This window comes from Pipistrellus kuhlii, unplaced genomic scaffold (genome assembly GCF_014108245.1).
Source record: "Pipistrellus kuhlii isolate mPipKuh1 unplaced genomic scaffold, mPipKuh1.p scaffold_m20_p_12, whole genome shotgun sequence".
In the NCBI taxonomy this organism is placed as follows: domain Eukaryota; kingdom Metazoa; phylum Chordata; class Mammalia; order Chiroptera; family Vespertilionidae; genus Pipistrellus; species Pipistrellus kuhlii.
In genome coordinates, this window is record NW_023425427.1 from 1,578,742 (window position 1) to 1,606,708 (window position 27,967).

The following is a 27,967-nucleotide window of genomic DNA, read 5'->3' on the forward strand; positions in this document are numbered from 1 at the left end:
CCTTTTCCCTTCAGGAATTCCTTGGAAGCTATCAAGAGGAAGGGTAAAGAACATGAACTTCTGAGTGAGAAATAATTGGCTTCCAATCCTGCCTCTGTCACTTAGTAACTGCATGTCCCTGTGTAAGTGACTCTGCCCCTCAAATCCTCACTTTTCCCATCTGTAAAATAGAGATAGTAAGAACTACTTTTCAGGAAAATATGTAATTCTGATTTTAAAAATTATTAAATATATTTTTATTGATTTTAGAGAGGAAGGGAGATAGAAACATCAATGATAAAAGAGAATCATTTATCAACTGACACCTGTACAACCCCAAATGGGAATCAAGCCCACAACCTGGGCATGTGCCCTTGACCTGAATCAAACCCAGAACCCTTCAGTCCATAGCTGACACTCTATCCACTGGGCCAAACCAGCTAGGGCTGATGATTAAATATTACCCACAAGCACTTAGTAAATACATGCTCAATAGCAATGGTTCTCTTTCCTTTCCCTGTAATTAGCTATATACTTTCTCTGTTTACAAAGCTCCTGGTATGGAGCAGCTAGTCAACAAAGGCTACCCCTCCTGTTTCAGGCACACTTTGGCCCTTTATATTGGAGACCTTTCTCCTTCGTAACTTGTGGCTCCGCTGTCTGGTTTCATGATCTCTAGCAAGAGCATAAGGTTTTGTCCCCCGCACCTCCAGGGTACATGTTCCAAGACTCCTAGTGAATGCCAGAAACCTCGAACAGCACTGAACCACATATGTATTATATATACTAGTATATTGGTATTTTCCCCCAAGCACACCAAAGATAAAGTTGCATTTATAAAGCAGGCACAGTAAGAGACTAACAGCAATAACTAATAATAAAATTGAACAGTTACAGCAATACTAGAGGCCTGGTGCATGAAATTCATGCACGGGGGGCGGAGGGAGACACTGTCCCACAGCCCAGCCTGCACCCTCTCCAATCTGGGACCCCTCAGAATTGGGCCTAAATGGGCAGTCGGACATCCCTCTCACAATCCAGGACTGCTGGCTCCCAACTGCCTGCCTGCCTGCCTAATTACCCCTAACCTCTTCTGCCTGCCAACCTGATCACCCTCTAACCCACATGTGTCAAACACAAGGCCCGCGGGCCAAATCCGTCCCACCAGGCCTTGCAATGTGGCCCGCACCGCACTGTCATCACTGCACTCCGCTGCGTTTCCATCACAATGACAGTTTATGACTGTTCAGTAAACCATTCGACCCGCGATTTAGGCTGGATTTTCGATTTTGGCCCCTTCTCTGATTGAGTTCGACACCCCTACTCTAACCACTCCCCTGCCAGCCTGATCAATGCCTAACTGCTCCCCTGCCAGCCTGATTGCCCCTAACTGCTCTCCCCTGCCAATCTGGTCATCCCTAACTGCCCTCTCCTGCCAGCCTGCTCACCCCTAACTATCCTCCCCTTTTGGCCTGGTCACCCCTAACTGTCCTCTGCTGCTGGCCTAGTCACCCCCAATTGCCCTCCCCTGTTGGCTGGTCACCCTTAACTGCCCTTCCTTGCCAGCCTGGTCCCCCTAACTGCCCTCTTCTGCTGTCCTGATTACCCCAACTGGCCCCCCCTGCAGGCCTGGTCCCCCACAACTGCCCTCCCCTGTAGGCCTGATCACCCACAATTGCCCTCCCCTGCTGGCCATCTTGTGGTGACCATCTTGTATCCACATGGGGGCTGTCATCTTTGACCACATGGGGGTGGCCATCTTGTGTGTTGGAGTGATGGTCAATTTGCATATTACCTCTTTATTATATAGGATAACCTAATAAAAGTTTTGTAAATGTAGTCTATTTCTGAAAATATCTTGTGTTGTATATACCCTTCTTCTCCTTGTGATATGAAATGATAAAAGACCTCATTAAGTTGAGAATTTTTTCTTTTTCATTTAAAGGAGGCACTTTACGACTTCTGTGTGTTATAGCCAAACTGCCAGTATCCAAGGTCTATAGAACTGGGGCCACTGAGAAGCAAAATAAGGTTGACTTACACACAAGCACTGAGCAACCCAAGATGGCTAGTAAATGACTGGTGGGAGGGTAGCATGTATATGGCCTGGATACACCTGACAAAGGGATGAGTCAGGTCCCAAGTGGGACAGAGCTGGACATCATGAAATTTCATCACATTCCTCAGAACTTTAAAATGTATGAGCTGTTTACTTTTGGTATTTTCCACTTAATGTTTTTGGACATCGGCGGATTGCAGGTAACTGAAACCACAGAAAGTGAAATTACAGATAAGGGGGAAGGATGGGATACTGCAATTTCTATTTATGGCACTAAGGTTACAGCATGGAATGAGACAGGCGAGGCCCTCATTTATATAGAGCTTACATTCAAGAGCAGGAGAACAAAAAGTAAACAGGCAAAAACATACGTAAATGATATTATTTCAGAGAATGATGAAGAGATGTGAGGGCAGTAATACTGAAAGATGTGACAAGGAGGGGCAGGTGTGACAGAGAAGCGACCTATGCTTGGCAGTCAGGGAGGATTCTAAGTGAAGATAACAGGGGGTGAAGAAACCAAACACTGTGAAGGAGCCAAGCAACTGGGCTGGGAAGTTCTAAGCAAAGGGAGTGTCTGAAGATGAGAAATAAGGCTGATGTTGCTGTCCTTATATGTCGCTAGTTATCAGCTTCCGAAAAGCCAACTTGAGTTGTATTGTTCTCTTTTACAAATATAAAGAAAACCTCTCTTAAGGATGGTTACAGAAAGAGAGTTATTTTCTTGCCTCCTATAATGTATGGCTTCCACCTTTCTGAACTTTGAAAATAATATGTCCCCCACCCACCCACCCCCCAGTCGGCATAGCTCAGTGATTGAATGTCCTTTTGACCTATGAACCAGAAGGTTATGGTTTGATTTCTGGTCAGGACACATACCCGGCTTGCAAGTGTTTTTTTGTTTTGTTTTGTTTTTTTCCTATTTGCAAGTTTAATCCCCAGTGTGGGGCATGCAGGAGGCAGCCAATCAATGATTCTCATCATTGATGTTTCTCTCTCTCTTTCCCTCTCCTTTCCTCTCTGAAATTAATGAGGAATATATTTCAAAAAAGTTTTTAAAAGAGGAAATCATATGTTCCTTTCTTGGAGATCATTTGTCCTAGAATTCAGACTCCCCCAAACATTAACTTCTGCCCAGGGATCTGAAACAATAAGGTTTGTGATCAAATCTTTGGCACTAGAATTGTTAGTGTTGCAGGCAGAAATTTTCCAGGACTCTTTCTATGCCTTGTAGGACCCACACAATGACATTCATGAACTTTGATTGGCCTCAGTCAAGTCACTTCTCTTTTCTGAGTCTTATAACTCTTCAGTGATTGAGGGGTGTGTGATGGGTGGGGTACTGAGTGGAGGTTTCTCTTTGAACTCTGTGGTTCATTCAGATTTCCTATGATTCTAAGAGGCCTTTGCAATCATGAAGAGAACACTCTCAGAGAACTCTGGTCTGCTGGAAAGATCTCCCACATCATGGATGATCTTTGTAACTGAAGCTTTTAACTGGGTCAATGGTCTCCCAAGATGAGCTGGAGAAAAGCCGGGCAATTATGGATTAAAGGGATATTAAAATGGGGCCCATAATTGTTTTCTTATAAGCCAGTCTTCATTGTTGGTTATAGCCCAATTCCCTTTTTTCAGGGGAATCCACTCTTACCTTTTCCTACCAGGGCAGGTGAGGCCAGATCAGGACAGGGTAACTAACTGAGCTCTCCCTGAGGAGTTTGGGGTCAGATAAACATGACTCTTTGATCTCATCTCCTATGGCTCCAGGGATGTTCCCAGAGATGGAAGGCAGGACAGGATGACTCAAGAAGAGGGAAGTCAATTCCAAGAAGTGGCTGAACACTGGAACTGGGATTTGTGGACAAATCCAACCTGGATATCCCTGAGGGCTCATGGCAAGGAGACCAATGCTGGGCCGGCAGCCAGGATATCCTGTCTATGTGCCAGCCGAACTTACTCACTAAGAGACTGAGGACTGGAGCGTTGGCTTCTGGGATTCTGTGTCTTCGTCTGAATTGAGGGGCCTGGCTTAACTGATCTACAAGGATCTTGTAAGTAGGATATCTTAGGAATCCAGGAACATGTGAGCCAGTGGGATACTTTTGAGCCTCAGTTTCCACTTTTGTGAAAATAAGAATAGCAGCAATAACTTCATCACAGAGTTATTGAGGATTACGTGAGCTTATCACGCCAACACTACTTCATTCATTCAGTGTACTCCTGGAGTGGTTACCTGATTGGCTCCTGACCTACGCCAAATTCTGCTAAGAGGGTGAACAAATGAATGCAACGATGAACTAGAGAGAGAGAGAGACCCTTGCAGCCAGAGGTCTTGTTAGACACACAGCAAACATTCACAGATGGGAGCAATTTTAATAAGACATTTCTGTTTAATAAGACATTTCTGTCTAACAGTCAGCTCAACATCCTACCCATGTCATGAGCAAACAGGCAAAAATAGTCCGAGAAAACAAAAGTCTCAGGGAAGATGGTCTCTGAACCAGGTCTAAGTTAGAGATGGCACATTCAAATATCTACAGGGGAATTGAATGTCAGACACCCTCAAAGAGGGGCCTATCACAAACTAGAGCTCCCAGGTATTCAATAAAGTGAGCAGCTGCTACTCACCTCTACAACCCTCTACTCCCATTGGGGAATCAGAGTCCATGATTGCTAGAACCTACTCTTTTCCAGCCAGGAATCCAGATTTTCATGTAAAAGTCATCCAAATTTCAAAGACAGCAACTTCTTAAAAAAAATTTAAACATAATATCTAGACAATGTTTGCCACCTCTAGCTTAAGGACAATCCTTACAGATAAGTGATTGTGTATAAAAGGATGAGTGATTATTGTATGTCCTCTGTGTGCCCGGCATACATTGTACGTTGTTTCATTTATTACTCACAACGGCGCTGGTAAGTACTGGTGGTTAGTTCTCATTTTTCCCCCTAATACCTTCACATATGGGGAATGTGTTCTGGGAAACATGTACAGACAGATAAGACTCTGAGAGCATGAGGAAAAATTAAATAGAGGGGCAAAAGTAAAGGCAGGGAAGCCTGGTGAATAAGTTATAGTGAAAGTATCTGGAGTGGCCTTGGTGGGAAAGAAAAAGAGGGCTGACTTAAGGTGTGATGGAAAAGTAATTTACAAAGATTTTAAAAAGTCAATCAGTAACGTCTTAGAGGGAATTCCTTTTCTTGTGTTTATTTTCACCACTAGGTTATCTCTTTGATGCCTCTGCTTAGTCCCATACCAGCCAGCTGGGCACAGGAAGCTGAATCTCAATCCTACAGATTGGGTTACCTAGTCCTACCCCTGATACAACACAGAAATCTTTCTTAGAGCAATGGCGTTTTACAGAAATGACCATTCAGCCATTCTTGATCTGAAATTCAGGGGGACCCAAATTCAATTCTTGACCCCACTATTTTTTGAAGTGTGACCTTCAACCAATAACTTCACAAAACTGATCTTCAAGTCCCTCATCTGAAAAATGGAGATGGTAATTACCTCCTAGTTGGAAGGATAAATTTGTGAATAAAATGAGAGAATAGCTCCAACCTATTTTGCTCAGTGAATAGAGGTCAGCCGGCTAACCAAAGGGTCCTCGGTTCGATTCTGGTCAAGGACACATACTTCAGTTGCAGGCTCCTCCCTAGCATGAGCCCTGGTCAGAGCGCATTCAGGAGGCAACCAATCAATGTGTTTCTCTCATTCCATATTTCTGTCTTTCCCTCTCTCTTCTACTCTCTTTCTCTCTTTGAAAATCAATGTAGAAATATCCTCAGGTGAGGATTCAAAACAAAACAAAACAGAGAAAGATAATAGATTCAAAGGTCCTTCATTTAATCTTCAGCTGAGTAACCAGGTGCTAAAACTTATTTTTAGCATTCCTTAAACATTGCCATAATCTCATTCCTTTTATAGTCGTTTCCCTTTTAATTCTACCACTCAAAATTTATACTTAGCTACACTGCCCTTTTGTTTCTTAAGGCCACTGAATATGCTCATCCCTTTGCTAAGCACACTATCCATCCTCATCCACCCCTCAACCTTCACTTCATCTCACTAGTTCCTGCTCACACTTCATGTCTTCATTGGTTGCCTACTACAAGCCTGGCATTTCACTAGGCACTGGGGACAGAGTGATGAAAAAGATAAACATAACATCCATTTGAAGGAGCTAGTGTTTTAGTGGGTTCAGCAAATGCTCCACCTTCTCTTCCTCCAAGCCAAAATGCAGTCATTATAATTGTGGTAAGTGCTACCACACAGTGTTAAATGCAAAAAAAAAAAAAAAAAAAAAAAAAAAAAAAAAAAAAAAAAATTACATAATCCATGAAAGGGCAAATCCAATCTACAGATTTGTATAAGTGACATTTAAGCTGAGACCTGAGTTTAAAGACCCACAAAGCAAAGAACACTGGTGATATCAAGAGTAGATAAAAGACTGGAGAAGGAGGCAATAATAATAACTCATAATTATTAGGTCCTGTCAGCTTGTTTCCATTCAGTCAGAAGAGTTATTATAAAAAGCTCTTAAAAGGTTTAAATTAGGAAAGCAATACTTATAAATCAGATATCTATTCATCAAATATTTATTGAGTGTCCAAGGTGTTCCAGGAACTGTGCTAGGCACTGGATCAAAAGCTGTATTTTGAAGGGTAACTGGCTTTAGAACTGAAGGGTAAAAAGTGGTGGTAAACTGTGGTTAAAAAATAGTGGTAAAACTGGTTAAAAATGAAGACTAATTACAAGGTGACTGCAAGAGATGGATGCTGGCTTAGGCGAAAAAAGAAAGGAGTATATAAAAGAGACAATGTTATATGTCAATTATATCTCAATAAAGCTGATAAGGAAGAGATAATGGAGATCAAAGCCAAATAACCTGGTTATGAGTTTAATATGAGGATAAACAAGAGGAAAAAACTGAATTTATAGTGGTACCAGTTACAGAGAGAGTTAACTAAACACTTGGATAGAAGCATGTTTGTGGGCAGATGGTAACAAGTTTAGCTTTGGATGTGTTGAGCTTGAATCGCTTATAATACATCAAACTGCAGATGCTTATAGTCATTTGGACATGGGTAGAGAGCTTAGGAGAATGAGGTAGAAACAAAAATGTCAGGGCAGTGATTATATCGATTGCAACCACTGGATTAACAAAGAAGAAATAAGTCTAACATCTAAGGAGAATGAAGATTTAACGATCGGATTGAGAGGCCCAACAAGGATGGCCGAGTTGGAGACAGAGAGGCAGGTGGTAAATCAGCAGCATGTGGGGCCAGAGAAACCAGGAGGGGCAAAGGTTTCAGGAGAGAAGGTTTGGCCTTGCAGACTGTTCAAAGATATCAAGTAAGTGTACAACAACAATAACAACAAAAGATGTCATGGGATTTAATGATGTGGAGGTCACAGCTGTTTCTGGAGATAAAGGGCTTCAGTAAGTGGTGGTAGCAGGAGATAGTGAAATAAGCCGAGGAATGAGTAGCAAGTGAAAAAACGAATTCATCCACTGGAAGTGTGTTTATCCAGCAGAAGAGAGAAATAGTTATGGTGGTGGGAGATGAAGTAATCTGTTTTTTTCTTTGCTTGAAAAAGAAATACTTACAAGCATATTTGAAGGACGGTAAAAAATAATCTACTAAATAAGGAGAATGTAAAAATATACAACAGGGGGAGACAATTGACATGCAAATCCCTAAGGCTGTGAAAGTATAGAAAACAATGCAAGAGAGGGTTTAACATTAGACAGGAGGCGGGTACCTCTCACAGTTTATGGAAAGGGAAGAGTATGCACACAGAAGCAGGTGGGTTAGAAGGTGAACCACTCCCTGTACTATCTTCTCTCTGAATGAGGAGATAAGGTTATCTCATGAAGAAGAGGGAGGGGTAGGGTGAAAGGCCTTCAATGTTAATGAAGAAAGTAAATTGATGAGATTGGCAGCTGGGAAGGGCCCTGTTGACTTTGGTGACAGATGATGCATTGGAATCAAGTATTCTCCATGTGTGCTTCTCTCTAGCTGATTGTGTGCAGGGGCACAGGAAATGGAGAGCTGCACCCACCCACATGACTGGGCAACTGAAGGACAGAAAGGAGAGAAAGATCGGCAGGTTGTGAACAGGGATAAAAATCGAAGCATGGACTCCATGATAGTGTCTTAGTCCGGTTGGGCTGCTGTAACAAAAAGCCACATATTGGGTGGCTTATAAACAACAGAAATATGTTTATTGCAGTGCTGGAGCCTAGGAAGCCCCAGAGCAAGGCACCAGCAGATGTGGCATCTGGTGAGGGGCCCACTTCCTCCAGATGGCCTTCTCCTCACTGCAGAGATGGCAAGGGATCTCTCTGGGGTCTCTTTTATAACTTCTGAAAGCTGTGCCTATTTTTTTTAAATTATACCTTTTTAAAATATATATATATAATTTATTTATTTATTCAGAGAGGAAGGAAGAGGGAGAGAGATATATTGAAACATCAAGGATGAGAGAGATCATTGACCGACTGCTTCTTACATGCCCCCAACTGGAGATCGAGCCTACAACTTGGGCATGTGCTCTGACCTGGAATTGAACTCTAACTTCCTGACTCATAGGTCAACTCTTAACAATTGAGCCACACTGGCTGGGCAAGGCTGTGCCTCTTAATACAATCACCTTGGGGTAAGGATTTCAACATATGAATTTTGGGGGGACAGGAATATTCAGTCCACTGAACACCGTTAAGGAGATGATTAAATAAAATAAAATAAAATAAAATCAGAACCAGAAGAGGGAGACAGAATAGTGATAAGAAGGGACTGGAAGGCCTATTACACTTAAAGACATGCATATTAGGCATGGAAAATCAATACAATTGGCAGGATAAAAGATGATGGTCAGAAAGTAGCATGTTGAACTATCAGTTCTTGCTGGGACAACATCATGTGATGATAGGACCTAGGATTGAGTGGCAGAGGTGGAATGAATGGAATGACTTTAGTTCACAGGAGCTGAGCAGGGTAAGGAAATGAGAGAGGATTGTTGGACAGGGCATGCAGGAGGATGTGAACTCACCTACTGTGGGAATGATGAGAGCACAGAGAGAAAGCTGCGAACAAATAGCTTAAGTGCTTGGAGAATCACCTCCAGTTGAGGCAAGAAGATCAAGTCTGGACTGTATCTGACTTTACCTTTTGCTGAATGATTGGATTTCATGGGCGAAAAGTGGGGTGGGTTTTGTCTTGAAAAAATCTTTGAATGGAAGTTAGACTCCTACCATCATTCCTCCCTGGTCTGTAGGAAGTATCAGAGCATGCAGAGGAAAAGCTAGTAACTTCTCTTGGCATCTGTGATGAGCAGCTGCCTGTGAGGTCAAGCATGGCAAAAGTGGTGGCGAAAGGAAGTGAGACCCGAAGAGCATCTTTTTTCAGCCAGAGAGGTGAGCTCCACCTGGGCTCTGGTAGTCTCAAGTTTGAGGCCTTTATTGATATGACAAAGTACTGGGACCAGAATCTCCAATAATGATGTCACTTCTTCTAGGTAGCCTTTACTGACCCCAATGCACTGAGTTAGAAGACTCTATGCTATGCTCTTACTGCATCTGAATTAGCTCTATGCCTATCTCTAGTGTAGGTTCTTGCTAAATTACACCTCTTTCCTTCTAGACCATAAGCTCCATGAGGACAGGAGCCATGCCTATCTGTGACCAGGCCATGCCCAGCAGGCTCCGCAGGCTCTGGACCATAGTAAGAGCTCTGTATACATTAATGGCAAGAGGGAGTATGCTTTGCGGGCTGTAATAAAAACTGTGATACAGAGGGCAGGCTGGGTGGCATGGAAAGAATTAAGACCCTCCAGGTTCCTTCTTTCCTTGGAGGCCCTTGACTTTAGAAACCTCTCACCCGAGGAGCAGCTGGAGTGAAAGAAACAATTTCTGAGGACCTAATATCAGTTCCAGATGTTTGCAGTCATGTTGGTTTGTACCTCACCCTGTAAAACATATTTTCCTCACCACCCTCCCTCCATGCTAGCTGAGGGAGTGGGGGCCTGTGTCCAATGACATCACCCCCCTCAAGCTGGTCCAGCGCAGGCAGACAGCAGGCGGGCGAGGGCCCCTCTAGCTTCCCAGACAAAGCGTGTGTTTCAGCCGTGGCCATGCTGCCTGAGCTGTGTGTCATTTCTACAGGATTTCATACACAGCCCCAATAGAATTGCTCTCTCGGCTACTGCTGCCACCATGCTCTCAGCTATGGGGGGTGAGGGGGAGGTGTGGGGTCTTGCTGCCCCTCATCTTAAGTTACTCCCCACACAAACTCACCTCCATAGCTGCTCCCCTTCAAATGAGAAGGTCCCCAGTCTAAGGTCTAAGATAGGATGGTGGGCATGAGGGGGCCTGTCTTTTAAGTGGTAGATTTAATGGGAACAGGGAGAGAGATGATTTAAAGTGGGACTGGGATAGAGGCGTCTTCTAATCACTCTGGATAGTCTTCTTTTTTATATATTTTTATTGATTTTAGAGAGAGGAAAGGAGAGGGAGAGGGAGATAGAAGCATTGATGATGAGAGAGAATCACTGATTGGCTGCCTCCTGCATGCCTTCCTCCCCACTACCCGCTCCCCCGGGGGGAGGGGAAGATGGAGTCCACAACCTGGGCATGTACCCTGACTCGGGCTCGAACTATGACATCCTGGTTCATAGGTTGACATTCAACCACTGAGCGACATCAGCTGGGCTGGACAATATTCTTGATCCAGATCTAGATGAGTGAGCAGCTTCTACCTGAGCCAGCTTAGAGAGGCAAAAACAGGAAAAGACAGGCTGCCACATGGACGGAAGGTGGCATGGAGTGTAAAAGACAGAAGAAGAGACAGATAGAAATAGAGAGGATACAGAGAAAAAAAGAAAAAGAAGGTGGCGGAGCGTCAGGACAGGATAGAGAAAGGAAGAACGAGAGATGAGAGTTGCAAGTTGGCAGGAGGAGGGCCTGGTGCTGATCATCTGGGGAGCAGACCATCAGGCTCCCAGATGCCAGGACAGCAAGGGGCACTGGCCAGCGCCAGATGCAGCTGTCTTCCTTGCGGAGTGTGGGGGATGGTGGAAGGGCCTGCTGCCTCCGGGAGGGCAGCACAGCCCTCCCAGTGGTTAGGCCTCCCAGCCCTGAACCAAACAAGCTGCTGCTTGGAATCCCCTGGTGGGAGAGAGAGTCTCTGGTTTTGAAAAGATTAAAGAAAACTCAAGCAGATGACCAAGGAAATGCAGGGGAATGTGATAAGAGATTATGATATTGAGTGAGACCCTTCCCCTCTTGTCTCCAGTCTTCTGACCCCTACAATGAGGAAACGGCACTCAGCGGCCAAGGTCCAGCTACTCGAAGCCGTGGTGGTTCTCAGAAGTTAGCATATGTAATAGCAGTGATGGCAAAGAGCTCTACAGCTGGCATCTGGTGGCTAGATACCCCATCCTATCTCCTAATTTCTATCTGCCTCTCGGTTTATTCTCAACCAGAGCAAGCCACATTGGGAGTAAAAGGACTGGTAGAAGGTTGGACTTGTTGGGGGGGGGGGGTGCAGAAGGTAAGCAGGTCAAGAAACGGAAGCCCCTCTTCTAACTCCGACTCCACCACTAAATCATGTGTGTGCCCTCTGGATAAACCCCTCCCCTTCCTCAGCCTCCCTCTCCATAGGTCAAAAGGGATTTGGAGTCACTCCATCTGCTTGTGCCACGGTGCCTTCTTAGTCCCACCCCCCCTCCGTCTACCACTGCCCCAGAGGCTGAAACCCAGGTCAATTGCTCTGATGAGGCCACGCAGAAGAACCAAACGTCTGTTTTTAATGTTGATGACAGATTAGCATGCGGGGAATTCAGCCACCGCCCCCCTCCCTATCCCCCCAAACAAATCTCATTTTGCTCAAAAACAATTGGAACAGGAGGCTACTCATGCTTGGATTTCCAAACAGAGTCCAAGAACCAACAGAGCAATGGCTGCTCTGAAGGAGACAAAGTGGACACCAAACCAGGGGGCTGGGAGCAGAGGAAGGATACAAGGAGAGAGTTAGCATTTCAACAGCTAGTGCAAAAGCATGTAGAACAGATGGCAGCCATAAAGTGTGTGCTCCTGTGCTTGTGTGTGTGTGAGGGGGGATGTTGTTTATATGCATGTATATCTGTGCACACACGCACACGTGAGCTCACACATAAATAAATAGTTCCAGCACTGCAATCAGCTGCCAGCAAAAATCAGGAGAGATCAAAGGAAAATGTCCATATTTCCCTATTCTGGCCTCACCTGGCCAAATGTGTAATACTAATTCTCTATCCAGAACAAGTCTTGGACCTTATTTTGTTGTTTTCTTCCTAACATTTAATTTTCCTTTTCATTTTTTTAAATTCAAGAAAATGAGAAGCAATTAAAATTTACTAGTAACTTTTTTGTGCCAAGAATTGTGCTACATTAGACACTCAACGTAGCCTGGGAAGTAAATGGTATCTTCCCTCGTCCACAGAGAGGAAGACTGAGACCTCAGAAGGATGTTGACTGGCCCTAGATTTCTCAGTGAGATGTGGTAGAAACTCAAAGGAGAAGCCAGCTTTTCTGAAGTCCATACTCCTTCATTAGGCTTATATGCTCCTATAAAAAAACCTTCAGTCAAATAAGCTGAAATCCTTGAATTTGGGTCAGGGTCAGTATGCAGATGGTTGAGACATTGTAAAGATGGCAAGAAGTGCCCGGCAAGTGTGGCTCAGTGGTTGAGAATCAACCTATGAACCAGGAGGCCACAGTTCGATTCTGGGTCAGGGCTCAATCACCAATAGGGGGCATGCAGGAAGCAGCTGATCAATGATTCTCATCATTGATGTTTCTCTCTCTCTACCTCTCCCTTCCTCTATGAAATCAATTAAAAAAAAAAAAAAAGATGGCACAGAAGCAAAGATGTGGGTTTTTTCTTCATATTCCACCCCAAATCTTCTATATATTTTAGAAGGCCTACTATTTACTCAGCTAGTCTCTAAAACTACATAAGACCCATAGGACCACAGAACACTCAAAGAATTAATGTCAGAGTTGGAAAATTAAGACATGGATATGCCTACAATTCAATTCTGTGAACACTGAACATCTATCTACAATATGAATGGCAGGCACTGTGGGAAGATCCCAAATTATCCTAATATATAAAAAGCCAAGGTCTGTCACGACCAAAACAACTAGATGGATGACCGAATACAGGTTGCGTGGGGCAACAAGGCTGGCAGGGGGATTAGTGAGGGATGACCAAATGACTGAACAGCAGGCTGTGTGGGGCAACAGGGCTAGCAGGGGGTTAAGCTTGGGTGACCAGGCAGGCAGGCAGGTGAGCAGTCAGGAGTCAGCAGTCCTGAGAGGAATCCCTGATTGGAAACTGTGCAGGCTGGGGTGCATGAATTTTGTACACTGGACCTCTAGTATATTTTATAATATAGTGTTGAATATCCATATGATTTATTACACATGTCACTTTTGCAACATTGTAGTGGTGAAAAATTATAAGTTGACCAATAGTAAATAGGGGACAATCTGTAATTCTGGGCTTGGAGCTTTTTTTTAAAGACAACTGCCCACTGAAATACTGGATAATGGGGAGAGTGAAAGTCAAGTCACACAAGGAATTGTTAAAGGAACTGTAAGGATGAAGGCAGACACTATGTCATTATCTCCAAACTTGTGAATGACAGCAGGAAGGAGGAGGGATAATATCTGTGGGAGGTGACTTCAGGTCAAGAAACTAAAAGGAAGTAGTTTTACCTGTGTCAAAAAAGGAAAAAAGAAATGCTTAGATCACAGCAACTGCTTTTTTGGACTATCAAGAAGAAGAATCTTGGATTTTCCATTTCTGGACTAGATGGAGAAATGGGGACTAGAGTTACTTACCTACCACTATCGGGGTCATTCGGGTTGTCTGTGCCTTACTGAGTGATCTTTGGTAGCTTGTGGATTTCAAGGAATTTGTCCATGTCACATAAGTTATAAAATGTACTGGCAAAAGTTGTTTGTGACATTCTGTTATTATCTATTACAGAATTCCTAGTGATATCACTCTCTCATCCTTGACACTGGTAATTTATCTTACCTCTCTCTGTATCTCATCAATTTGGCTAGAGAGCTACGTAATGGATAGCCTCAAAGGGTCAGCTTTCATTTCATTGATTTCCTTTAGTTTCTATTTCATTGATTTCTATTCTTATAATTGTTATTTCCTTCCTCTGGCTCATGCAAGCTTTAGTTTGCCCTCCATTTTCTGGACTTTTAAGGTGGTAGATGAAGTTATTGAGATTTTTCTTATAATATAGGCATTTCCTCTAATTACTGCTTTTGTGACTTACTACAGAATTTAATAAATTGTATTTTTATTCAGCTCAAAATACTTTAAAATTTTTATTTTGTTTTCTTTTTTGACCTATGTATTTTTTTTAGAAGCTTATTACTTAACTTCTAAGCATTTGAGGATTCTACAGGTATCTTCTGTTATTGATTTTTTATTTTGTTCCACTCTATTAGAAAACATAATTTGTTTTGTGAATTTAATCATTTTACATTTATTGAGACTGGTTTATGACCCAAAATATGGTTTATCATTGTGTTCAGTGTCCACTCTAAAATAATGTAGAGGGTCTAGAAATGCTAATTAGACCTGACTTTTTTTGTCCTCTTGTCCAATAATTTAGAGATTGGTATTGAAAACTCTGACTATAATTACAGATTTATCTATTTCTCTTTGTAATTTTATCAGTTTTTAGTTCATATTTTGAAAGTAAAGTGTGTGTGTGTGTGGCTTTAATTGTGGTCACTGTGGTTTCTCAGCATAGTAAGAAAAATTGAACATGATTAACAAGTTGTGTTCTGGGGATGGGCAAAGAGTAGAGGAAATAACCTTCTTAGAAAGCACAACCCGAGGGGTGGGAGAGAACCCTCCATGCCTGTGGCAAAGTGCAGGAGCCTCCCACCCCCAAATAATCAGAGTCTAGCCCCTCTGGGGAAGGTAGGGGTGCATGAACTTCCCCTACTCTCCCTGTGGCCCACGGTACCACTGCCCTCCAACTGTAGCCCTCACATGAGCCATTTTACATAAAATACAAGTGAAAAGGTCTGAAGGTAACATATCCTGTTATGTGCAAGGCGTGGTGGAGGGAGACTGCGCCCCTCCCCCTCCCCCCTTCCTCTCAGCTGATTCCCATCACTGGGGGTCAGGGATAGACAAGAGGAGGGAGCAGGCCTCACTGTGCCTCAAAGTGGGAAGTGTAAAATGGCTTTATTGGTGAGGCAGTAACCTTCCTGCCCACATTCCTGCCATCTCTGTACTGCCTATATCCTGCTTTGTGGCAGATGATTTTGCCCACCTGCAGGATAATATGTGTTCTGAAGTTGAGAAGCATCTATACTTCACTGTTGAATTCTATCAAACAATTCAAGGATAAATATTACTAATTCTAACAAAGCTCTCTCAGAAAACTGAGAAGGAGGAACTATTTAGCAATTCGTTTTGTGAGGCCAGAAATATTCTGATAGCAAAACAGACAAAAGCATGCACGACAAGGAAACTATAGGACAAAATCCCCCAGGAACACAGATGCCAAAATGCTACAGAAACTTGAACACATCAAGTCCAACAATATATAAAAAAGGATAATGCTTCATGACTATGTGGGGTATTCCAGGTTGCTTCATCATTTGAAAATCCAATGATGTAATTGCCATATTAACAAACTGAGCGATATAAACCATAAGTAATAGATACAGAAAATGAAGTAAACATTTCTAATTAAAATAAAACAGAATGAAAACCTCTCAGCAAACTAGCATTCAGTCTTCTACCCTCGACGGTGCTGTTACATAGAGATGGAGAACAGGTGCTGAGTTGGGAGGACCACAGATGGGGGGGGCGCGCAGAGTCTGGGTCCCCATGCTTTGGTGGGTGTGGGAATTTGGGACAGTCACATACCTCTCTAGCATTCACTTACTCAATCCTAAAACAAGGGTGGCTCATCATTCGGAGGATGATACTAGCAAAATGGCGCCATGGGAATTTCCAGCACTCATCCCCACCCCCACCCTCATCCATGCCCCAAAATACTTTCACAAGAATTAAGGTCTCCAGGCAAAGGGTTGTAGCACTTGGGTAAAGTACAAACATGAAAGGATGCATTGAGGAAGGTAGGAGAGATAGAGTCATATCACTGCCATAACCTCTCCCCAAGCTGGGGCAGCTTGTACTGAGAGAAACCCTCCCTGTGGAAGTGAGCACCAGACCCCACCAAAGGCCTCAGAGCAGCCCCATCCCAGGCCAGCCTGGCCCCCTCGGCTGTAGGTGGAGCCTACAAGGTGTAAGTTCCTGGGAACCCAGGCCTCTGTACACCCCAGTGGCCACTGCCTCTCACATCCCAAGTATAATAGCACCATGGCACTAGGCTCCCAGTAACCCAGGCCCCCAACTTAACCTGGTGCCTCCTAGCTCCCATGGCATGAGGTGGCCCCTGTCTCCCAATCAGCTCCCATAAATCCAGGCTCCAGACAAACACCCTTAAACCCAAGCTCCTGGCTGGGCCCAACACCAGGGTGACTACCACAGACCCAGGCCTCTGACACCCCAGCACCAGGCCTGCCTGCATGGCCACAGCCATGCTCCCGTGGCCCCAGGCTCTCAACCTGCCCCAGAGCCAGCCCTGCCCGGCCAGACCCAACCTCCAGGACGACATACCTCATCAGCCAAGCCACACTTTGAGAAGAATTCAGAAAGTGCTCTCAATTGCAACCCTGTGCACACTCATAAAGGCCATGATGCTCATCTTTTTTTTTGGGGGGGGGGTCTCAATCTTACTTCCCCAGCATTACAGATAACTATCTCAGCACATCTCACTAAATAAGGCAATTCCTTTAATTTCCTTATCTCAGTCCCAGAGATAATGAGATAAGGCCAAATCCTCTTCTGAATTAATTAACCCTTTAACATATGACATTGAGGATAGAACTCAAAATAAGAACTTTTTTCCAACCACAATTTGCTGTCTTTCCCTTCTGAAATCATACAAAAAAAAAAAAAAAAAAAAAAGCACACAGGTGTAGGTATGGGTGCTAGGTGACAAACATCAGGCAATGAAACTTCCCAATGTCTTCTCAGGCCACATAACACCAAATCTCCCAAAGGCATTAGAAATTCCTAGTTTCCCTCTGTCCTAACATTAGAGGAGGCCGTGGACTTTCCACTTACCTGTGTAGAGGTCCGTGTCTGTGTACTCATCCACCTTCTTGTGCTGCAGAATATAGTCAGAGACCTTAGTCCCAATTGCTGGCTGAACGTCCACCCACTCCAAGGATACCACGGTGCTGGAGGGCTCCACAGTTGGGGACAGCCGCAGCCTAGAGGGGGTGACAGGCAAGACTGTTTTCCAGTTGGCATGGGCTGGGCCCCAAAAGAGTCTGCATGTGCCAAGATTAAAAGCACAGGACTCAGCCTGGGTTAAAACCCTGCTTCAACACACTGCCAACAACACCTTGATAAACATAGGTGGTGCTTTAGACCTCTTTCAGGCTCCATTGCCTCACCATACAATGGACTAAGAAGAACTACCTTTCAGAATCAATGTGGAATCCAGTAAATTAATCCGAGCACACAGTATGTGCTCACAGGAAGTTGAATGGCTTTTTGTTTATTTAAACTATCTTCTCAATGATGCCTCACTGTCCAGTCAACTGGCAGCACCTTCAGACACAGTAGCTTTCCATCTCTCTGTCATTTTTCATCCCACAATCTATCAACCAACTCTCAGATCCTTAAGTGAACACTCCTTCACAGAGGGCAGGGCATCCTGGCGAATCCTTCTATGAAGCAAAAAACAACTAACAATGACTAAAGGTCAGAACTGGGAGGGTCCTCACAGAGAGGGGAGAGTCTTCCCCCATTTGACAGATGGGAAGAGTAAGGCCCAGGAAAGGGAAATGATTTGCACCAAGTCTCACAGCTAGCTGGGGACAGAGCCATGATGGTGACTGCTTATCCTCAACTGGGTGTCTTTCTGCTGTCTTTTCACACTAGCTCATTAAGGACCATCCTACAATGTAATTCTTCTCACCCCATGGAGGTGTTATGGGACTCTGGTTTCCCTATGTGGGCTCCTCACAGTGTTCTCCCTCTTGATTGCATGCCTCGCTACAGGTGCCTGTCCTTCCCACCCTCTGCACAGATTCCCTGCATCGAGGCTTTCACACACATTCTTCCTTCTCCTGAAACGTGATTCCTGTCTCCCATCCAGGCTTCCCTGACTACCTCCCTTCCTCCCCTCCAAGTAAAGCACCCCCACATCACTCTCTCCATTTGCAACTCTTTGCTCTGCTTTCATGTGTTTACTTAATTTTTAAAAAGTTGTATCTTATTTTCCTGTTTTTGCTTTGACATCTGCTCCCCTCACTAAATGGTCAGCTCCCTAGGTCTACAGACCTTGCCCGACCCATTTATTGATGAAGTCCCCAGTATCTGACACGTAGCAGGAGTTCAAAAATTATTCATGGACTGAATGAATCTTAGAAAAGGTTCTACACTTTCTCCATCTCAGTGGCCCCACTGTCCCACCCAGGGGATGACAAAGCAGCAGTCAGCACCCAGCAAACCTTTGCTGAGTGGATGAGCCAAGGAAGTTACAAAGCACCAAGTAACATCATTTAAAAAGCACACGCTGCCCTAGCCTGTTTGGCTCAGTGGATAAGAGTGTTGGCCTGTGGACGGAAGGGCCCCAGGTTCAATTCTGGTCAAGGGCACATGCCTTGGTTGAGGGCCTGGTCCTCAGTGTGGGATATGCAGGAGGCAGCCGATCAATGGTTTTCTATCATCATTGATGTTTCTATCTCTCTCCCTCTCCATTCCTCTCTGAAATCAATAATAAATAAATAAATAAATAAATAAAAGCACATGCTGCTATATCAGTGTCGACCCTGAGTTAATTTCTTGCCTGCCAAAGCCCTTTGCTTTCTTAAAGGAGGAGGCAGGCCCCAGAGACTCCAGCGATCTGGTGAGGTCCCCTGGGAACAGAAGCAAATCCTGGCTGGGACTGGCAGTTCAGGGGTGTGAGGTCATGAAAAGGGGTGACGGAAGGAGGAGGGGCCATACATACGTACACCGGCTGTGGGAGGGGGCTGCAGCTGGGGAGCCCGCTGGCATCAAAGGCGCTGAGGTCACACCGGCACCAGTCATCGATCACGTCCCCTTTCCCTGAGCACCAGTAGGAGCTCATCAGTGCGCTCCTGAAGGCCTGCAAGAAAGGAGGACAGAGGAATAGTGACGGCGGTGGTGGAGACTCGTCCTGAAGGGGCCCACAGCCATGAGAGAAGCCAGCCAACATGGTAAGAGCAGCTTCCTGGGCACAGGACACCATCTGGTGTCTACATCCCCACCTAGCACTCTACCACCAGGTCTTCCCATTCTGAGCCGTCCTCTACCCGGCAGCCAGAATGTTCACTGAGATGGGATCCAGAGAGAACCTCCTCTGGGCCTGGCATTGTACATGCCTTAACTTATTTCATCCTTACCACTGCACACGATTGGTATATATTGTTATAATGACTAGAGGCCGGATGCATGAAATTCATGCAAGAGTAGGCCTTCCTTTCCCTGCTGCCAGCACCGGCTTCCCTCTGGTACCTGGGACCAGGAATTCCCTCACAGCCCAGGCTTCATCCAGAAGGTCATCCAGAAGGACATCTGTTATAATTAGCATAGTATGCTTTTATTATTATAGATCATTATGGTTGTTTCCCGTTCTGCAAATTGGAAAACCGAGGCACAGAGTAGGTCAGAGAGAAGCTGGGATTTGATCCAAGGTGGCCTGGCTCCAGGTCCAGTCCTCTCAAACCCCTGGCTACACTGCCTTGTGTAGAAGTCTGACCTCCCTGCTCAGTCGCCTTCGGAAGCTCCCTATGGCCCTCAAGGCAAAGCCTAAACAGTCCAGTCTCACCTATCACCACTCCTCTGACATTCCTGTTCATGCTACCATCCACCTTCCTGCAACCTCTAACTTCACCACCAACAGTGACTTTCTGCCTGTGTGACATGTGCTCCAAATCAGGAGACTGCAAATTGTTTCTGTGAAGGACCAGGCAGTACATGTTTGGCTTTGTGGCTAGGTAGTCTCTGCCACAATTACTTACCTCTGCCTTTGTAGCATAGAAGCCACGCAAGCAATGCTTTAAGTAAGTGGGCTTGATTGTGTTCCGATAAAAATTTATTTACAAAGACAGGCAGCAGGCTAAATTTGGCCTGAGTCTCAGAGCTTGCTGGCTCTTGTTCTAAATGATGACCAATGTTCTATTTAATTGCATTGTGCATTGTGGCCTTTTTGAAAAACATTCTTTTCTCTTTGGTGTTTTACTCTGCCACCCTATCCAGCCCCTCGTATGATATCTGGCAATTCACTCTAGTTTTACTTACATTTTTTAGAGAGAGAGGAAGAGTGAGAAACATGGATGTGAGAGTTAAACATCAATCAGCTGCTTTATGCTGATTGCCCCCTACAACTCAGCCCACAACCCAGGCATGTGCCATGACCTGGAATTGAACCAGCATCCTTTCTGTGCACAGGATGATGCTCAAGAAACGTAGCCACACTGGCCAGGGCCCAATTCACTCTTTGGGTCTCAAGTGAAACATTCCTTTCTCTGGGAACCCCTCTTTGACTTTCTTCAGCCTGTGATCATGCTCTTCTCCTAGCCACCAGCACACACTAGGCCCCGCCTGCCACCATATTCCCTTGCTTGTCTCACCCAACACATTTGGGTCCCACCAAGGGCACCCATGCCTTATCATATGAGTGTGTTCAGTCCTTTAATCAGTATTTACTGGAGAAAAGAAGAGACGCTGAAACACTAATCAGAGACTCTGGCTCAGATGTACTTCACACTTTAGTCACCCCCTTTACACTGATATTTCAGGCGCTGGGGATTCACACTGTTTCACAGCTCTTTTTAAAACTCAGCACTGTGGGTCAGTTGGTTGAGTGTCATAAAGTACACTCAGGCTGCCAGTTCGATTACCGGTCAGGGCACACACACAGGTTGCAGGTTGGATCCCCAGTCAGAGTACTCGGGGTGCATTTGGGAGGCAACCGATCAATGCTTCTCTCTCTCATCGATATTTCTCTACCTCTCCCTTCCTTTCCCTCTAAAATCAAGAAAAAATTCAAAAATAAAAAATAAAATAAACTTAGGGGTTCCAGAGAATGCTGATCTCTTACACTTTTGCTAGGTACCAAACTATGTCCACTTTTTAAATGAAAGTTCATACTGCCCATAACTAAGGTGTCACTTTTTCCATGCTGCCCTGTTCCAAAGATTCAAACACAGCACATTTGTGTACATGGGCCCGGGTCCACCTCCTGAGCGACCCGGAACACAGATCTAGAAGCAGAAGGTGTGTACAAGCATGCTACTGGGTAAGCACTGTCATGTTTCTATGGTGCCTGTGACTAGGAGACTTGTTATTCCTGCCTCATGTTCTACTCCATATCTCTCCTTGGGTACAAACAAATGATGTAATTTCTTTTGAATTAAGGGTAGTGATCCAAACAAATAAAGAAAAAGAATGATAATAAAAGCCAACATTCATAGAACACCCAATTCATACAGGGTGAGGTGTTTTAGAGGCATTTAAAAGTGTCCTCTTCACAAGAGTCCTGAGATAAGACATCATGATCCTCACTTTCAGCTGAGAGAACCAGGAATCAGAGCGGTGAAGCAATTTCCCCAAGATCACACAGCAAGTACGTGGTGGAAGGAGAACCCCAGCCCAGGTCTCTGGGACTCACAAATTCAGATCTTTTCCATGCCGCCATGCAGGGAGGGCCCTGGATTAACCCTGAGCATGCGTGCCAGATCTAGTCAATAAAAATAGGGTGCCCAGTTAAATTAGAATTTCAGATAAACAACTTTTTTTTTTTTTTTTTAGTGTATATAAATATATTCCACCCAATGTTTACACGTCAGGTATGTGAGCCAGGATCTGGCACATAGCGATAGCGCTGTTCCCGCCACGCGTCAGAAGCTGTGTCTGCTCCCCTACCTGCATCGGAGGGGGCACTCTCCGAGGACTGCAACCAGATGGGATGGCATGCGGTCCTGCTGACTGACAGGCTGTTTGCTTCCTCCCTCGGCTGCTTCCCCCTAGCTGAATTACCACCAAGCACAACTGCTGATGGCTGGGGATTCTCTAACATCTCCAGCCAGCAGGAAGGGCTCAATTACCATAATGGTGCAATCCCGGCCTTGGGTGAAAGTGACGCAGATGGTGGGAGATTGCCTGAGCCTCCAGCAAGGAGAGCAGAGAGAACATCCTGTTTTGTGTATGTGGTTGTGTTTTTGCATGTGTGCGCGCATGTGTGGAGTGTGTGTGTGTGTATGTGTGTGTGTGTGCATGTGTGACTGCGTGTTCCGTACTCAACAGTCATTTGAGCTTGTGGAAAACAAAACAGAAAATCTCTCTGGACTCTGTTTCACCATCCAAGCAACTCTTGGGAAGAAATCCTGTCTGTGCATAGTCTCCACATCCACTGGCTCCTTCCCAAACCCCCGAGGAAGAGAGTGAGGACTGGAGCAGCCGCCAGGCGAGCCCTGGACAAGAGCGCACATATGCCCTGATAAAAGGCCCACATCAGACAGGGAGCCCTGACAGAGCAAGTGGAGGCCAGCGCTGTGTCAGCGCAGGCTTGCTGTCTCATTGCGTCTTCAGCCCTTGCAACACTCCATCCGAATCCAATTCGCTCTCAGGGGAGGAGAATCATAGCATGTTCCAGCTTCGGGGGGTGGGGGGGGAGCTCTGCAGATCATCTCATCTAATGTGTTTTTCTGATGTAGCTACAGTGGCTCAGAAAGACTGGCTGGCTGGTCCAGGGTAACAGAGCAACTCTGTGACAAAACCACTCTTCCGCCTTCTAATCCTCAAAAATGGTCCCTGGAGATGGGCGTCCATTCACGGAGGAGCATGGAGGAGTGAGAACTTGAACGGGAGTCCATCTGAATCCTGGCACCTCTGACTTTCCCAGGTCACAGAGGAACTATGCGTGCCAGGATTTCATCCCAAACATCCTTTTCAGCTGCCCTGCTCCCACCACGTGCTCATGCGTTGTTTGTGTGTGTGTCTGTGTGTGTTCTCGGAAGGGAATGAAACCTTACACGGGAGACATTGTTGACTCCTGACTTTTGAGTAAGTGAAGGGACTTAAGAAACAAATCCTGCACTTAAGATGGGGCTATGGGGTCTATTTGCATGGCCATTGCTTCTCATAACAAAGGAGGTTTGCATTTCCACTACTTGCAAATGCTTCCAACTTCTGGCTAATTAGCTAGCAAACAGAGCTGGGCAGGAGGAGGAAAAAACCGGCCACAAATAATGTGAAGCAATCAAAATAAAACTAGGATTTCTTTTTCACTCCATTGTTACTTTCCTATTTGAACTTGCATAAATTAGTCTTGAAGCCTCGATTTCTCCATCTGCAAAACAAGGACACAGAAGATAGATTTTCGAAGGTTTAATTAAGTTTAATAAACATTCACTCCAAATCACGTGGCTGCCTAACTGCTGAGAAAGGAGATTAAAAGTCCCAGTCACTGACTTCAAAGGACTCACGGTTTCATGGCGAAGACAAACACAATTACAATTAATATGGTTCAAGTGTTGTGAAGTAATAACACACAAGAGGCTGTGGGGATACACAGGAAGTGGCCCTTCCAGCTCTAAGAACGTTGACGATGTCTTAGGAATCTTAAGCTGTAAATAAACATTCCATATTTGAATAAGGTACTTGGGGCCATCTAGATAGAATGTCACCAAGCCCGTGAATTAAATTCCATACTGTACACTTACAATAACTGCATATTTCACACTAAAAATTATACTCGGGCGTTGACATCAAGTATGTTGTTTTTGATATTAAGAGGGTTCTAGTCGGTATGATCAGAAAGATGGCTTGAAGCCCTCACTCAAAGTTTAATGGGTTTTATTAGCCACACAAGATAGATCTTATGACTGCCCAACCCATTGCGATTGGGGTGAAAGGCCTTCTAGAGACAAAGTTATTATTACCTTGTGACCTCTGACTCCCATCAGCACCTAACACGGTACCTAGCAGATAACATAAGTCAGTATTTGTTGAATTGAATTAAATATGTATTTTTTGTGTATATGCATGTGATCCTCTTCTTTTCTAAATTACTTGCATCTCCCATGTCAGTGAATATTATTGGACCTTAAAGACACTGGACATCAATTTGGTGCCTCCAGCCAATAACGGAACATTAGCCTTGGCTCCTTCCTTTTCTCATCTCTTGTCTTAAAACCAACCTCTCTTGTCTGGTCCTACATTGTCTCCTCCACACTAGTCAGTAATGCCTCTTCCTCAGGCAACTTCTCCCCGGGCTTTCTAAAACTGCTTATTCCACCCCTTTTCTCAGGCCTTTCGGAAGTTCCACCATCATCTGGGTAATACCTCTGATTCTTTAACCAAACTTTCAAAGCCCTTTGTTTTTCATCCTGGGGCTCATCTCCCATCTTCTCCCCACTGTGCCCACTCTGTGATCCAGCACGTACCATCTTTTTAGTGATGCATTGTTCTATACCAAGCCTTTTCTCAGAACCTGCCTCTGTCTACAATGCCTGTTCTCTATTGCTCCTTATTGAACTCTAGGAAACTTCTTGTCTACCAGGACCCAGCCACACTTGGGTAGATTTTGTCTCTCCCCCGCAACTCATCCATTTTTGCACAATGCACATTTCCTTGCAATTTGCTTGTGGATGGGTCCTTTTTTCTTATCATTCTGTGAACTCTTTCAGGCCAAGGAAATATGTTGGTTTATCTCCATATCCCCAGCTCTAGGCAAGAGTCAACACATAGTAGGGTCCCTTGAATTCCAGAAACATGTGATAGGAGCTCTGCCAGGGACTAAACTTTTAGACTTGCTCTTGTTTTACTCTTCTAGCAAAAGTGATGACAGAAAAGCAATTGGTTATTATAAAAAATAATGAATTTCCATGAAGTCATTGGAATGGGGTTTGGGGTGGGGTATAGAGATGGAATCCCTTTTGAAGATACTTGAGATTACTTCTCTGGAGAGTGGGTTGATAGTTTTTCCCAAGAAAGTGGTTGAAGGTCTAAAATAACAACCTCCTAGGGCCCTAGAAAGAGAGAGAAAAGTGGTTGACATCCTAGTGCTGTAGGGAAACTAATTCCTAAGCCCAGGCTGCCCACATGTTTGATGGGTCAGGAGGACCTGGGGTTGATGAAAACACAGCAAGGATTGAGGAGGACATCACTGCAATGCTTCTGCAGAGGCAGACAGAGTGGTTCATAGTCTAGCCTAGACCTCTGGGATAGGGCCTACCTGGGCCATTACCATTCGGTCATCAGCAAGCTCTGTAGCAGTTGCTGCAGGAGATGCTGATCACTCATTGCCCTGGTAGCTATAGGCACTGGAGAACAGGGCTGGAGTCCCCCACTCCCCATTGCCCAGATAATGAGGAGATGAACTGGTCATCTTGTTACACATTGATGACTGCATAATTGAGAAGCATGTGTGAGAACACATTTGGGGAGTGAAGTAGGCGATGTTCATTGCTTTAAGTTTGCTTATTCCCAAACAGAGCAGAAAGGCAGGAGTGGTGACTTTAAAACATAACCCTAAATATCTTTAACATTTTTCTCATCATAAGGTAGGATCTAGGGTCCCTCCCCTTGAGTCTGGGCTCTACAATTGCTGGACCAAATAAGAGTGTTGCTACTTCCATGTCTAGGTCCAGACATTGGCGGCTTCCACATGTCTCTAGAGATGCTTGTTCTTTGAACTCAAGCACCCTGCTGTGAGGAAGTCCAGGCCACATGGAAAGGCCACATGGACCTATTCCAGCCAACAGACCCAGGCGAGGTTTTAGCCAACAACCAGGTCATCTGCTGGGCATGTGAAGGGGAAGCCTTTGAGATGGCTCCAGCCATGGCCACCAGCTGGCTACAACCACATGAGAGAGATGAGTAAGAGCAGCCCAGCACAGTCCGCTCAGTCTCCATCATGCTTAGACAGGATACAATAATCATTGCTGTTGTAATGAATTTGGGATTTGGGGGATTACAGAGCAATAAATAAACTGGAAGAGCAGGTAATTCACCTCTGAACAATCCTGAAAGATTGCTTGGAAAGGTAGCCACTGAGGAGCAGCTGGGCAAAAGGAAGTTAAGAACCTCAAGCTCTTGAAGATTTTAGGAGCTGAAGGGCTCTGAAGTGCATACTCATTGTCACAGGTCCCTGTCATTTCAGATCTAGAGGAGTCCTGACAGGCGATACTGGCCTCACAACTTCGCAGGCCAAGAGGCTCAAAGTGGATAAGGGAGTTGCCTGGGTTTACACCACAAGAATCTGGCAAAAACAAACTTTCAACTAACATTCACGGCATGAGGTCTCCTGTCTCTGGATCTGGGTTTAAGCCATGAATATGCTATGCTGTTAGGACAGGAAACACGTGTACCTAGAGTGTGCTAAGCACTTGAAAATACATTATCTCGAGAAATCCTGCCCATAGACTTCACGACGCAGAACCTGCTGGTACCATTCCCATTTTGCAGATGTGGAAACTGAGGTGCAGAGGGCAAAAGTGCCTGTTCAAAGTCACCCAGTTAAAAAGCGAGAGAATAAGAACTTGAACTCAGGTCATTAGATCCTGAGGCCCATTCTCTCAGACACTCCCATCATGAGCTGTATTCTCATCCACCAGAGCACATTAATAAGAGTGTTTAACCATTCCCATACGACTCCCAACAACCTGCACAGCAGCAGCTCTTCCTGTCAGTGATACCCCTCACAGATGAGCAAGGGTAAGGCCAGAGAAGAGAAGATACGAGCCCAGAGGCCCCCCAGATACAATGCAGCAGAGCAAAATCTCTAACTCCAAGCCCCTGTCCTCCCTTGTCCCACCCCCCCCCCCCCATCACCATTCATAAGGCCACACACTGAAAAAATACTAGCTGGCAGGGACCCATTTCCTATATAAGAAACTGTGCAGCTTAATCTACGGCTCTATAAATCACACAAACGACACCTAATTTCCCCTGTCAGAATGAACTTGGCTTTTCCAGCCATTCTCCCCTGAATGATGAGAGCCTGACAGGACAGCTTGTTAATCTGGGTGACAGGGGGAAGACATTTAGAGCCAGCCAGACCCCTCCTCTTGCCACACTTAGCTCGGCTAATGAAAAAATATTAGAGAAATAAATACACAGCCCGCTGAGACGCTCATGTGCGGGGCTCTGTCAGCTGTCTGTTCCGCAAGATGTACAGACACAAGATGATAGGGTTATACTATCCTCGGGCGAGGAGCTATTTTTCTTGTCAGTTCGCCCCGTATTTCGGCTCTCATCCATCTCGTGTGGAAGATGAAGTGCTAGGTTTTAATGCACTAACAATAACAGTGAGGGTTTTTGAGCATATATATGCCAGACACAGAGCTCAGTGTTGGCCATGAAGTGAGTCACTTGATTTCCACCACAATACCATGAATTGCTCCTCCACCCCCTAACTCTCACATGAAACACAGAATGAGACTGTGGCCCCGACAAGTTTGCAGTCCTTTCCTGGGTCACACAGCCAGTTTGGAAGAGCAAAACTCAAACGCACTTTCTTCGAATTCCAAAGCCTAAAGGCTTCACCATGAGCTAGTGTAATTCTCCCAGAAAGCCTGCAAACCAGGTGGCATTGCCTCCATGCAAGCTGGAAAAAGTTAACATTATAACAAGTTTGGGGTTCCTGTGAGCAGCTGACTAGCACTATGGACAGGAACCTAGGATGACTCGGAGTTAGGATCCAAACACAAGTCTGAGTCCAAAGGCTGGATCCTCCTCCCTGCATCCATCCTTCTCCTACAGAATATAGATAGGTGCAGGGCACAT

The 27,967-nt window shown here is 45.0% G+C and overlaps 1 protein-coding gene across 3 annotated transcripts in view; it reads right to left on the reverse strand.

Annotated features, from left to right (window-relative positions):
- ASTN2 (astrotactin 2) overlaps window positions 1-27,967 on the reverse strand; it is a 700,161-nt gene that overhangs the window by 111,160 nt on the left and 561,034 nt on the right. For all 3 annotated transcript variants that reach the window (XM_045579858.1, XM_036432815.2, XM_036432814.2), the window contains 2 exons: window positions 19,168-19,301; window positions 17,267-17,415 (listed from right to left, as the gene is read on the reverse strand). In XM_045579858.1, the coding sequence (XP_045435814.1) occupies window positions 17,267-17,415; window positions 19,168-19,301 (283 nt within the window). The remainder of the gene's footprint in view (window positions 1-17,266; window positions 17,416-19,167; window positions 19,302-27,967) is intronic.